At 44.5% G+C, this 14,184-nt stretch overlaps 1 protein-coding gene across 1 annotated transcript in view; it reads right to left on the bottom strand.

Annotated features, from left to right (window-relative positions):
• Rxfp1 (relaxin family peptide receptor 1) overlaps positions 1-14,184 on the bottom strand; it is a 99,462-nt gene that overhangs the window by 64,014 nt on the left and 21,264 nt on the right. The window contains exon 3 of the mRNA XM_045131103.1: positions 9,663-9,800. Coding sequence (XP_044987038.1) covers positions 9,663-9,800 — 138 coding nt within the window. The remainder of the gene's footprint in view (positions 1-9,662; positions 9,801-14,184) is intronic.

Below are 14,184 nucleotides of genomic sequence, written 5' to 3'. Positions count from 1 at the left end.
GAGACACAGAGGCTCCCAAGACCTCATCACTGAAATAGACCTAAAATGAACCCGACATGGCTCAGGGAAATTCATGGAAGAGGGGTCAGAAAGATTGTTAGAGCCACAAGTTGGGACATTAAGCACAGAGATATTGCCTCTTCCCCATAACTGATGGCTAACCCCACAATGCACGACCCACAATCCCCAATGAGGAGGGTCCCTGTGGAGGGGGGAGGACAGGGAAGAGGCTAACAATGGCACCAGAATGGCTGTTTACACACTGAGTATGTACCTAACAAGGAAGAAAAAAAAAAAAAGTCTTCCCAGATGTTTTAAATATGGCATAGGAGGAGGTTTCATAGAGTTTACATTTTATCGACAAGGATTCCTTTGAGGTAGAATTGTATAGTTAACACTGTGGGAGTGTGGTCCCTTCCACCCAAGTGAGAACAAAACCGAAGACGTTTCTATGGTTTGGATAAGCGCTCTCCAAGGGCCCACATGTAAGCCTGGTCCTTAGCCCCGGGTGTTACTGGGAGGTGGGAGGAGGTTATGCTGCCCAGCTCTCTTTCTCTCATTGATTCTTGGCTATAAGGGAAACAGTTTTCTTGGCCACATGCTCCACCAAAATGTGCTACTCGGACACAGGCCAAAGGCAATGGTGGAAACTGATCATGGACTAGAACCTTTCAAACTGTGGGCCAAAATAAATACTTTTCTCCTTATAAATTGATTATCTAAAAGGTTTGCTAGAGTGATGGAAAGTCATTTGGAAGGGTTGAATTCCTTTTAAAGAATATTTTATCTTTATTTATTTATTGACAGAGAGAAAGAGAGAGAGACAAAGAGAGAGAGACAGACCCACAGAGAGAGAGAGAGAGACCAACAGACAGGCAGAGAGAGAGAGAGAGAGAGAGAGACAGACAGACAGACAGACAGAGGGAGGAGAGATTGGGCACATCAGAACCCCAGAGCCTCTAGCACTGCAAACAAACTCCAGACCCATGTACCCCTATGTGTGTATCTGGCTTACTTGGGCAATGGGGAATCAAACCAGGTCCTTAGGCTTTGTAGGCAAGTGCCTTAATTGCTAAGCCATCTCTCCAGCCCACAAGGGTTGAATTCTGAGCAAGCAGCAATGTTTAGAAGAAGAATCTCCCTGCACTTTTCTTTTCTGTATATACAGGGCAGATAAAATTTAATGTATCCAATTTACAGTGAGGATGAAATGAGTGTATATAAAGGGCCAGGAATATATCTAGCACATACAAATACTCAAAAAACAATAGAAGAGTCTACCAATTTTGTTCTTCCAGCTCTTCTTAAAAATGTTTTATTCATTTGAGAGAGAGAAAGAGAGAAAGAAGGAAAGAGAGAGAGCAAGAGAGAATGAGAACACAGGCACACCATGGCCTCCCGCCACACTGCAAGTGAGCTCCAAACACACACACCACTTTGTGCATCTGGCTTTACATGGGGACTGGGGAATTGAACCTGGGCCATCAGGCTTTGTAAGAAAGCTCCTTGAACTGCTGAGCCATCTCTCTAGCTCTATCGTAGCTCTTGTTAGACAAAATCATATATTCCTAAGAGGGTGAAAAGAAATGCAAGGCAGCCTTTCAAGCATATACTATGCAGAGCACAGGGACGACTTCAAATCAAGTTTAGGATTAACAGTGGGCATCTCAAGGGGAGGGGCAAAGATGAAGCAAGTAAGATAAAATTTGGAAGTTTACTGGAGTCTGAAGTGCTAAAACTCTCCCAAAGGCCCATGTGTTAAATGCTTAGTGCTGAAATCCTCAGCTCACTGAGTGTGTGCTCTGGAAGAGAATTACAGCTCTTTCCAGTTTCTTGCTTAAGTTCCTGACCATGACGTAAGTGGTTTTGCTCCATAGTGTTCAACCACCATTTTAGGCTGCCCAGAGTAATGGACCCAAATGATCATGGGAGTTTATCTCATCAAATGGCTCATGGGAAATGGTGTGTAGAATTAATTAACACAGCATCTACCATGAGCTGTTGATCAGAGACCTACAAAGTTTCCCAAAAGAAGACAGATTTCTGTCAGAGCACTTGATGACCCACCAAAGGTTAGTTAGTGGTAAGACCCTAATGCTGAAGACACCATATACTGTTGGTACCCAATATGGAGTGACCGGGATGGAATCTGGAGGAGAGTCAGACCCCAGACAGTTAGCTTGTCTAGTGCCAGAAGGTTACATGAGCGATTGGGGGAAAAGGACCACCATCTGTCCAAGCAACTCGTGGTCTAAGCTACTCAGCAGCAAACAACTTGATGTGATGCTCACACAAGTGCAATAGTGATGCACAGCTGTGGTGGGTAACCCAGCTGCTCTTTATTTGGTTAAGTAATCTGCTCAGTGGAATGGAATCCACTGGAGCTGGGAAGCAAGTCAGAATAATATCCAAAAAATGAGCCAGCTCTCCATTATCAAGCTACCAGTTGTGGGCTACAAGAGGGCCTACACCTATTAAATTCTCTCTAAACTAATCATGGTTATCCCATTTATCTGGTGCTGACTTCACTCTCCATTGGAAAAATGAGCAAAAGTGCTGCTTTCTTGCTGAACCTGGTACCAGCACAAGGGTGAGGAAATAAAGACACAGAGAACACTCAACTCCTACCAAATCATATATCCAGAGACATAGAGTCTCCCAAGACCTCATCACTGAAGTAGACCTAAAATGAACCCAACGTGGCTCAGGGAAATTCATGGAAGAGGGGCGGAAAGACTGTTAGAGCCACACATTGGGTCATTATGCACAGAGACATTGCCCCTTCCCCATTACTGATAGCTAACCCCACGACGCACAACCCATGAAGAGGGTCCTTGCGGAGGCGGGAGACCAGTTTTATGGCAAGCTGAGGCCATTTACATGCAGTGTTGTTATTGAAGGAGACTTGTTATTTCTTGATACTTTATTGGATGATGTTCCACTTGGCCGGATTATTGGTATTTCTTTTCTTTTTCCCTGAAAATTTACTGCCTTGCTGTTAGTCATGAAGGGCTTCCCTCCCCCCATTTCTTCTCTGCTCATGTTTCTTTTATGAAATGTGTCTTGTCTTTTGTTCTTTCAAATGCAGATATCTTTCTTCTTTCCTGTTCAATATTTCTTTCTGAACTTCCAGGAAAACTGGTTGGGTTGATGTGCATTGTGCCTCAAGTCTGTGTTTGTCTTGAAAGATCCTTATTTCTCCACCAATTTTGAAAGATAACTTTGCTGAATATAGCACTCTCAGCTGACAGTTACTTACTTTCAGAGCTTGAAATATATCACTCCATTCTTCTTTTGGCTTTTTAGGGTTGCTGATGGCCTGTGGTTACTGTGAAACTGCTGACTTTGTGTATATGAGTTGGTATTTTTCTCTTGCAGCTTCAGTTTGCATTTTTGACACCTTTACTATGATCTGTAGTGTGGAAGTCATTCTACCTGCAGTTCTAATGCCTCTTGTGTGTCACCGGTCACCACTATTGCTCCTGTGGTAGTGGTGAGAGTGCCCTCACCCCACGGGGCGGCTGCTGGAGGTTTCCATGCTGCTGAAGATGTGGCCATTGCAGCCCTTCAATGGGAAACTGGGATTTCCCAGTCACTTAAGGTTGCTCTGTTGAGTAGAGGGACTTGACTATCACCCAGGTAAGTTGCTTATCATCCATCTGTCCTGGAGTTGACACTGGCACTTAGGCGTGGCTGTGGAGCAGCCCTGGAACCTTTATTTCTCTATCTTCCTTCCTCTTCTCCCTCACATGTGACTTACACTCTGCCATCTTACCCAGAAGTAGAGTAATAGACTACTAATCACTCAAAAGAGTGATTTTTAGCTGTAGATTCTTCTTGTATACATAGGTTAAAATGATGCATTTTACACAATTGGAAATATATCTGATATAGCTTATTCAAATATGCATGCAGTTTACATACTCTGCAAGGACCAGCTTTCTGATTTAATTTAATTAGCATTAAATAGAATTTAAATATGATCATCCTTGGGAACATAAATTATCCAGAAACTGGAAGATGAAAAAACAAAAACCACAGCTGGTAGAGGAAATTAAGGCAATGAGAGGCAAGCAGAAATAACTCAGACTCATAACTTTTTATCACTTGGACTCGACAGATGGAGATAAAATCCTATTGTCGTTCCTAGAATGCTCCAGAATACTTTGACATAAACACAGAGCAGCGTGCCACCTGGGCATCTGTGAAATTTTGGTCAGAGATAAAATTTCTACACATTAGAAGATAGGGATTTTATCCATCAATTCTGGGACCATAAGTGCTAAACATCTGAGATCCAGGATCTTAAAGAATCCTATTAATGAAACTGTCTGAGATCCAGGCTCTCAGAGACTCCTACTAATGAAAATGTCTGGGATCCAGGCTCTCAGAGACTCTCCCACTAATGAAAACATCTGAGGTCTAGGATCTCAGCGGATCCTACTAATGAAAACATCTGAGATCCAGGCTGTCAGAGACTCCTAGCACCATAGTGGTTCTTGTCTCTTGTCAACTTGATTGGATCTGGAAAGAGCTAGGAGGCAAATCTCTGGGCATGTCCTTGAGGGAGGGTCTACATTACATTTGTTGAGGTGGGAAGACCCTTCCCTCCAACTGTGGGTAGCACCATTCCTTGGGTTGGGGTCCCAGATTGAACCAAGGGAAGAGAGAAAGCGGAGCACCAGCATTCGTGTCTTTCCTCTTCCAGACGGTGAGTGCAGCATTTCCAGCTGCCTTACACGCCTGCCACCCTGTCACCCCTGCGTGGTGATGCTTATACCCTCAAGCTATGAGCCCAAATCAAATTAACCTTTCCTTCCTTAAGTTGCTTTTGTTTGGCATTCTGTCACAGCAATGAGAGAAGTAACCAGTAAGACAGCTCACAGATTACTCTTCATTCCCATCTTGTAGAAATGAGAAGAGACGTTTGTTTCCCTTCATATTCTGGGTAGAGGTAGAAATTTTGGGCTCTGAGCCTGTCGTACCCACCCAAGTGCCTCATTGCCTTTGTTAGCAGGGCTGACCGTGGATGACTGTCTGTAATGACTACGACCATCTGGTTTGAAACTTCTGTTTCCTGGTCTCGTTAAGCTTAGTGCTTAAGCTAGAGTTGCCCCACTCTTTTCCGCCTCTCTGGGTTCGAGGCAGGTACCATATTCTTCTGCTTTCTGGGAAATACATGGGGGTCTCCTAGGGAGACTGTGGAGAGGGAAGTAGATAATAGTGTACAGCTCGCTTTCTGAACTTAAGTCTTAAAAACTATGCAATATTCAGTTATTTTAGCAGAATGTTATTTCTCTCTCTCTGTGCGAGTGTGTGTGTTTGGTATGTGTGGTATGGTGTGTGATGTGATGTGTACCTTTATAAATGCATGTGAAGATGTAATTATTATTTTTTTTTAGATATGTTATTGCCTTCCAAGTCAAAGGTAATCATAACTTTAGCTCCTCAGCTTAGCATGGCTAGATTTTTCTTTTTTATTTATTAGGCAGAGAGGGACGGGGGGGGGGGGGGGAATGAGTACACCAGGGCTTCCAGCTGCTGCAAGTGAACTCCAAGCCCATGTGTTACCTTGTGTATGTGGCTTATGTGGGTCCTGGGGAATTGAACCTGGATCCTTTGGCTTTTCAAGCAAGTGCCCTAACCATTAAGCCATCTCTCCAGTCCAGGTACAGCTAGTTTTGAGTTACTGCTCTAAGACATACTGGAAATAGAATCAGGTGAAGTTAGGAAAAAATTTCAAGTTTGGAGCTGGGGGTGGGGATGCGCTCAGTGGCAGAGTGCTTGTCTAAGCATCCAGAAGCCCAGAGTTTCTGTCCCTCCAGCATGGCAATAAATAAGTAAATAAGCAAATACATAATTGCTGTGATATGACAGGGGAAGTGTCGCCTGCTGTCGGGGAGTTCAGCTTAGCTGATCAGAGATATCTGGTGACTGATGAGGCTCCCGTGAGGGCGCTGACGGCCTGTGCCATGGCGACTGTTTCCTGCGAACTCACATGGCCGAAGACCGGAGAAAAGTGATAGCGTTTTAGGAAGGTGGTTTACGCTTTGTTTGTAATTATAAGACATACATACCAGAAACATAAACTATTTCCCATGTTTCCCTGAAATAAGTTAGGGTAAGTTTTTATACAGGCTAGAGTATTTTCAAACCCTAGCCTCCATCCCGCATTTTAACAGAAGTTTAATTCATTTAAAGCAGTACATTCAACTTGAGGGGTGTGTACAGCAAGGCATCTTTCAGGCATAACTTTTTATTTTTGGTTTTTTATTTTTTCAGGTAGGGTCTTACTCTGGCCCAGGCTGACCTGGAATTCACTATGTAGTTTCAGGGTGGCCTCAAGCTCACAGCAATCCTCCTACCTCTGACTCCCGAGTATTGGGATTAAAGGCATGCACCGCTACACCCAGCTCAGGCATAACATTTTACAAAACATATTTTATTTATTTATTTATGAGAGAGGAGAGAAAGAGAGAGAGAGAAAGAGCCAGCCTCTGTGCATGCCAGGGCCTCTTTTGTTGCTCCAAATGAACTCCAGATGCATGCACCACTGTGTGCATCTGGCTCTATATGGGTACTGGGGAATTGAACTCAGGCCCACAGACTTTACAAGCAATCACCTATTAAGCACTGAGCCACTCTGTAGTCCCAGGCATAACATTTTTGCAGCATTACCAATATTAATATTGTTAGGCATGTTTTTGTCCTCTAAAAATAAGATCATATTTTCCCACAAGTGAGAAATCTTACTGCTTTATGTTGTTGACCAAAAGTTTAGTTTTGCCATGGACAAGCTCCAGGAAATTCAAGTTTTTTTTTTTTTTTTTAATAAATTTGTGGGCCGAGCATGGTGGTGCACGCCTTTAATCCCAGCACTTGGGGAGGCAGAGTTAGGATTTCTGTGAGTTTGAGGCCACCCTGAGACTACATAGGTCAGCCTGAGCTAGAGTGAGACCCTACCTTAGAAAACCAAAGGAAAAAAAAAAAAGCTTTTAAAGATTTAGAAATTTGAAAGAAATTCCAACTGAAAGCAATTTTCCCAAGCACTGTGCCAGGCTAGCAATCTTGTTGGCGTTGGAAGGCCGTAGGTGTGGCCATTGCTTGAATAACAGGTTAGCCGCACTTGCATATTACCTTTACCCCTTTTATATAAAGAGGTCGCACATTTCCTCCCTAGCAGCAGTAAACAGAAGCAGGAGGGAATAGTGGTGCCTAGCACTGTGAGCCGCTGCCTTTCTTACCACCCTTTAAGCTTAGAGGGTCGTCACGCCCTTTCACAAGTAAGGGGTCTGATGCGCATGGTAGTGAGGAGGTGTTCTCTGAAGTTCAATTGTTCCCTGAGCCTTGTAGGGCGTGTCGCAAATCTCCTTTAGTACTGAGCCCTCTGCAGCCTGGTTTTCTGTCTTCATGGGTTTTGAGTCTCTTTACTGTTTACAGCCATCTCCCTGGAGGAGGGTCTCAGGCTGGAAGTGAGAGCAGCACTTATATATATAGTTTTAATTTATTTGAGAGAGAGAGTGAAAGAGAGAGAGAGAGAGAGGGAGAGAGAATGACGTGCCAGGGCCTTCAGCTGCTGCACATGAACTCCAGATGCATGTGCCACCTTGTGCACATGTGCAACATTGCACGCTTGCATCACTGTGTGTCTGGCTTACATGGGACCAGGAGATTCGAACATGAGTTCTTAGACTTTGCTGGCAAGCGTTGTAACCACTAAGCCATCTCTCCAGCCTAGCACTCATGTATATTTTACATATATTTTATTTATTTATTTGACAGAGGGAAAGAGGGAAAGAGAGAAAATGGGTGTGCCAGGCCCTCTAGCTACTGCAAACAAACTCCAGATTCGTGAGCCCCCTTGTGCATCTGGCTTATGTGGGTCCTGGAGAATTGAACCAGGATCCTTTGGCTTTGGCAGGAAAACACCTTAACTGCTATGCCATCTCTCCAGCCCCCAATCACTGATATTAAAAAAAATATTTTATTTATTTAAGAGAAAAAGAGAGGGGGAGAGAGGAGAGAATGGGTGTGCCAGGGCCTCAAGCTACTCCAAGCAAACTCCAGATGTATGCACCATCATATATACATCTGACTTATGTGGGCACTGGGGAATTGAACCTGGGTCCTTAGGCTTTGCAGGCAAGTGCCTTCACTGCTAAGCCATCTCTCTAGCCCAGCACTAATATTTAATCCACCACTTCCTCTGTAATGTCTCCTGGGTCCTGGTGGGTGTGACAGATATGAGTTGCCTCATGTTGGGCAGTAGGAGGAAGAAGGCTTGGAAAGAATGTAAGAGTCTGAGTCACTGTCCCTCCGCTAGGAGTTCACTGGCTGCATTCATGACCCCACAGTGATTACTGACACCCCATGGAGCAGGGCTCTCGGCCGGGGGGGTGGGGGGTGGTGGTGGTGGTGGTGGTGGTGGAAATGGAGGTGGAGGAGGAGAAAACCCAGGGCTGGAGAGATGGCTCTGCAGTGAAAGGTACTTGCTGATGGCCTGGGTCCAACTCCCGACTGTCCACCTAAAGCCAAATGCACAAAGTAGTGCACGTGTCTGGAGTTCGTTAGCAGTTGTAGGACGCTCTGGCACACCCATGCTGAAGTACTCACTGGGGCCTCTCAAATAAATAGATAAAAAATATTTGTCAAGAAAGAGTACAACCATATCCATGACCACACCATGCCTGACACCACCTACACAAGACCATCATAAGAGGAGGGAAAGATCACGACATCAAAATAAAAGAGAGACTGATTGAGAGGGGGAGGGGATATGATGGAGAATGGAATTTCAAAGGGGGAAAGCGGGGGAGGGAGGGTATTACCATGGGCTATTTTTTATAATCATGGAAAGTGTTTAAAAAAATTGAGAAAAAAATAAAAAAAAGAAAGAGTACAACCAAGTGAAGAAATGGCCAATTTGCAGCATGTTCATATGATAAAAGTTCTCAAAATCTTTAAAAACTGTTTGACTATTGTTGCTAGGTTCAGCCTGGTGCCGTCTGGCTCCGCAGCCCAGCTTCTTAATATTGACCCTGTTCTATCTCAAAGGTTTGTGTTGGGCAGGTTTGTTAGGTTAAAACATCTGCTACGGCACACTTAATGTTTTCTTAAAACATCGGTTGTGATGCTATTATATCGAAAAGGCTGGGAGCTGGATCTGGAAGGGCACAACTGGGCTCTGAGCATCCTGGGGGCTGAGGCAGGAGGATTGTGTTTGCACATCATTAGAGGCCAATTTGAGCTATGTAATAAACTGCAGACCATCCTGGGCTAGAAAACAAGAATTTGTGCGCGCGCGCACACACACACACACACACACACACACACACACACGCAGGATATAAGACGCCCGTCCACGCAGATTTTGCATTCATTTCTCCTGCCTGTCTCCCCTCTCCCCCGCTCCTCTCCGCTCTGTGGCTGGGGCGCCACACTCTGCCACACAGCCACACTCTGCCACACTCGGCCACACTCTGCCACACACGGCCACACTCGGCCACACTCGGCCCCACTCTGCCACACTCTGCCACACTCGGCCACACTCTGCCACACTCGGCCACACTCGGCCACACACGGCCACACTCGGCTACACTCTGCCACACTCGGCCCCACTCTGCCACACTCTGCCACACTCGGCCACACTCGGCCACACTCACCGCAGTCCTCCTCGTCTGCCTCGTTCCCACAGTCGTCCACGCCGTTGCAGTGCAGCAGCTGAGGCAAGCATCTCGTGATGTTCCCACAGGGAAAGGAGCCCAGGGGACACATGACATCCTGGGCACTCCCCGGAGCACCTGCAGTGATCAGGGAGGGGACAGGGCATTTTAAGACAGCCAGTGTCAAGCCCGTGCAAAAGGTGGTTGCCCCCTACTTCCCACCCACCTGGCTCTCCAGTGCGCAGAGCCCTCCAGGACAGCTTCCCGTCTCTCACCATCTTTGCCTCTTACCTCCTCCTTCTGCCCATGCTGTTATGCGCTGAGAAGAATGTCTTCATCGTTTTTTTGAAAAAATTGTATGTGTTCATACTTTACACTTCAGCCCCATTCCCTTCTCCTACAAAAAGCGTTCAGCCCCTGATGATGGTGCCTGGTTTTGTGTTAGGCTAATGACACCACAAGACAGCTGTATTAGGCTTGGAAGTGGGTAAAAAAAGGCAAGGTCGGGGCTGGAGAGATGGCTTAGCGGTTAAGGTGCTTGCCCATGAAGCCAAAGAACCCAGGTTCGATGCCCCAATACCCACGTAAGCCAGATGCACAAGGGGACACATGCATCTGGAGTTCCTTTGCAGTTATTATCTCTCTGTCTGTCTCCTTTCTCTCTCTGCTTACATATAAATAAATTAAATTAAAAATTATTTCATCATTCATGGGGTACAGAGGGCCTACACCTATCAAACTCTCTATCAAAAAAGTAATTGTTATCTCAATTTTTCGGGTGCTAACTTACTCTCCGTTGGAGAATCTGCTTCTCTTTTTCAGATAGATGCAGATCCTCAGGAGAGAGCTGCCCCAACATACCTCAAAAGGGCCCTGGCTTGAAACTAAGGACAATTGGCGAAACAAGCAAGGGTGCTGTTTTCCTGATGAACCGGATACCAGCACAAAGGGGAAGGAGACCAACACAGAGAAAAATCAACTCCTACCAAATCATAGAGCCAGAGCCTCAGAGGCCCCCAACACCTCAGCATTGAAGCAGACCAAAAATGAACCCAACATGGCTCAGGGAAATTTTGCGGAAGAGGGGGCGGAAAGAATGTCAGAGTCACATGTTGGGTCATGATATGCAGAGACATTTACCATACCAATAACTGTGGGCTAACTCCACAATGCACAACCCATTTACATCAACAAGGAGGGTCCAATGGGAGGGGGTAGATCATGGATGAGCCTAAACAATGGTACCAAACTGCCTGTATTTGCTGAAAAGAAAACTAACAAATTAAATTAAATAAAAACACCAGAAAAAAAAACCTAACAACAACAACAACAACAAAAAATTATTTTTTAAAAAAGGCAAGGTCATATAGGGTGGTAATACTGATGTCATGTCTTCCAGCTATTTTGCAACTCTCTACATGTTTATAGGCTTATAATGATGCAAGTGACAGTTGTCTATAGATGCCTGTAACCAATATAGATGGTGAGATACATTGATTATCACCCCATGGATGTGGGTCAGTTTTGCATGAGTTAAGCAAATTTATTCCAGCATTCTTAGTGGCTTACAAGTGTGTGTGTGTGTGTGTGTGTGTGTGTGTGTGTGTGTGTGTGTTCCAAACTCCTTTGAATGATTTATAGTGGTTCCTTCATCAGTAAATGAGTTAAGTAAAGTCTTTGAGAATTTTGATTTTATATTTGTATGACTCATGGTTTTATATCCTCTTCCCCCTAATTCTTTTTTTAATTTTCCTTTAACAGGTGTGGGGACTTACTTGGAGTTCCATAGTTGATATTTTAAGCTGAAGACATTTAAAGATCAACAGATGGAGAAATATGCCTTCTCAGAGCTTCCCTTATTTGACTAACAGCACAGGAACTTCTGAGAAGTAAAGCTGGCATTAACTCCCTCTTCTGGCTGAATCTGCTCTCAGGAGAGAGAACCAAAAGTGCATCTCCCGCAAGTACCCTTGTTGGTGGATATTTGGGGCCTGAGAGCTGGAATAGGGCACCCGCTCCTGCGTGAGCAGACACTGGGCTTTCCTAGTCCTCACCTGCCCTCCTAAAACCCCATTATCTATCTTCCTTCCCTTCCCTTCTCTCTTTTGATTTTGTGTATGTGCGAGTGTGGGCGTGTATGTTTATGAATGTGAGTGTAGATTTTCGGATGCCAGTCAAGCAGGCGGAGATCAGAGGACAATTTTTTTGTGACACAATCGGATCATATCAGCACTTGGGAAGATGAAGTAGGAGGGTTGCAAGTTCAAGGCCAGCCTTGGTCATATAGTGAGACCTTGTCTCCAAGACAAAATAAACAAACAAACAAAAAACTATAGTAAAATTTGAAAGTTTGAGAAACACAGGATGTATATGAATTGTGCAGAATGGAAACAAATTATGCTCATAATTTCACTTAGAACCGAACCATGGGCTGGAGAGATGGCTTAGTGGTTAAGCACTTGTATGTGAAGCCTAAGGACCCCTGTTAGAGGCTTGATTCCTCAGAACCCACGTTAGCCAGATGCCCAAGGGGGTGCATGCATCTGGAGTTCATTTGCAGTGGCTGGAAGCCCTGGCGCACCCATTCTCTCTCTCTCTCTCTGCCTCTTTCTGTCTGTCTGTCACTCTCAAATAAATAAGTAAAAATGAATTAAAAAAATTTTTTTTTAAAAAGAACTCAACCAAAATACTCAGTAGAGCCCCAGTAACATAGGCAAGTGTCAAAGGTAACCTATGACAATGAGGTATTTGGCTCTGATAGTGGGAACAAGTTAATGGTTAATGTGATACAAATGCATGTTGCTTTTCATGTCCTTGAAGTTAGTTGTAATTGTGATGTTTCACTTTAATATGCTCATCTCAAATAAAGACTCATTCATAATCAATTTATCAATAAATCAAAAAAGACCTAAGTTAAAAATGACTTCAACCATGAGCAAATTAAAAAAAAATACTATGGCAAAAATTTTGAAAGTATCTTGGAAAAAAATGCTTCGCCATTTCAATAGCAACAGCAGTAACATTTTTAACATTAAAATGTCAATTATCCAACAAAAAGGATGGTTTCATTGTGACATTTTCACACACATAAATCACTCTCATCTTGCTGGTCCCCTTCTTCCCCCAGTAGTGCCCCTCTGCTTTCACGTCACATACGTGTCACATACATGTCTGCTTTCACGTCACATACGTGTCACATACGTGTAGTCACATCTAAAGTCTGCAGAGGCGAAAACACGAAATATTCTGTCTGTCTACCTCGCCCGCCCTCTCCCACCATCCCGTCCATCCTCTTCCTGCCTTCCTTGTTCCGCTTCTGCTTTCATGTCATATGTGTCTATATATGCATATATGTATTCTTTTTATTTTATTTATTTATTTGAGAGCAACAGACAGAGAGAGAAAGAGGGAGAGAGAGACAGAGAGAGAGAGAGAGAGAGGGAGAGAGAGAGAGGGAGAATGGGTACGCCAGGGCTTCCAGCCTCTGCAAACGAACTCCAGACGCGTGCGCCCCCTTGTGCATCTGGCTAACGTTGGACCTGGGGAAGCGAGCCTCGAACCGGGGTCCTTAGGCTTCACAGGCAAGCGCTTAACCGCTAAGCCATCTCTCCAGCCCTAAATCTTGATTCTTTAAAACACTTTTATTTAGTTAGTTGCAAGGAGAAAGAGAGTGAGAGAGAGAGAAAGAAAGAGAGAAAGAGAATACGAAGAGTGGCATGCCAGGGCCTCTTGCCAGTGTAAACGAACTCCAGACGCATGGGCCACTTGGTGCCTCTGGCTTCGCATGGCTGCCGGGGAATGGGTCTCAGGCCAGCAGACTTGACCAGCAAGCGCGCCTTAACAGCCGAGCCACCTTTCAAGCCCTAAATCTTGATTTTTATTTTTTTTAACATGAGAGAGCACATGTGATACTTGTCTTTCTGAGTTGGGTTTATTTACATTGTTGGGAAGGTTATCAGTGATGTGATGATCTTCAGTGCCGTCCATCTGTATGTAATTTTGTCGCCACCGTCCAGCAGTGACTGGGAGGACATGAAATGAACGTGCACCACAGAGGCTATGATTTCATGAGGGTGGGGCACGCTCGAGCGCCCTCTGCACTAACCATACTAGCAGCTTTTATTCAGTTTCAGGCAGTCAAGGCTGTGGGGAGTCTGAGCAGAAGACAGATCACGAGTTTGCATCAGATCAGATCAGGAGTGGCTCCTTTATGTAGATCGCCCTGTTGAGAATTTCTTGATTTTCACCTAATTTCATTCTTCTTTATGAATGGATATGATCACACACACACACACACACACACACACACACACACACACACACATATATACACACACACATATATACACACACACACACACATACCTATATAAATACGTAATTTTCTTTATCTTTTTATCAGTTGATGGACACCTAGACTGATTCCATATCTTGTTATTGTAAAGTCATAAACATGGTGTACAAGTACCTCTGTGGTGTGCTGATAATTCCTTCCGGTACATTTCCAGCAATGCTATAGCTG

Source organism: Jaculus jaculus, chromosome 12, assembly GCF_020740685.1.
Source record: "Jaculus jaculus isolate mJacJac1 chromosome 12, mJacJac1.mat.Y.cur, whole genome shotgun sequence".
NCBI classification, from domain to species: Eukaryota; Metazoa; Chordata; class Mammalia; order Rodentia; family Dipodidae; genus Jaculus; species Jaculus jaculus.
Note: the sequence above shows the minus strand (reverse complement) of the source record. Positions and strands in the feature narration are given on the sequence as shown.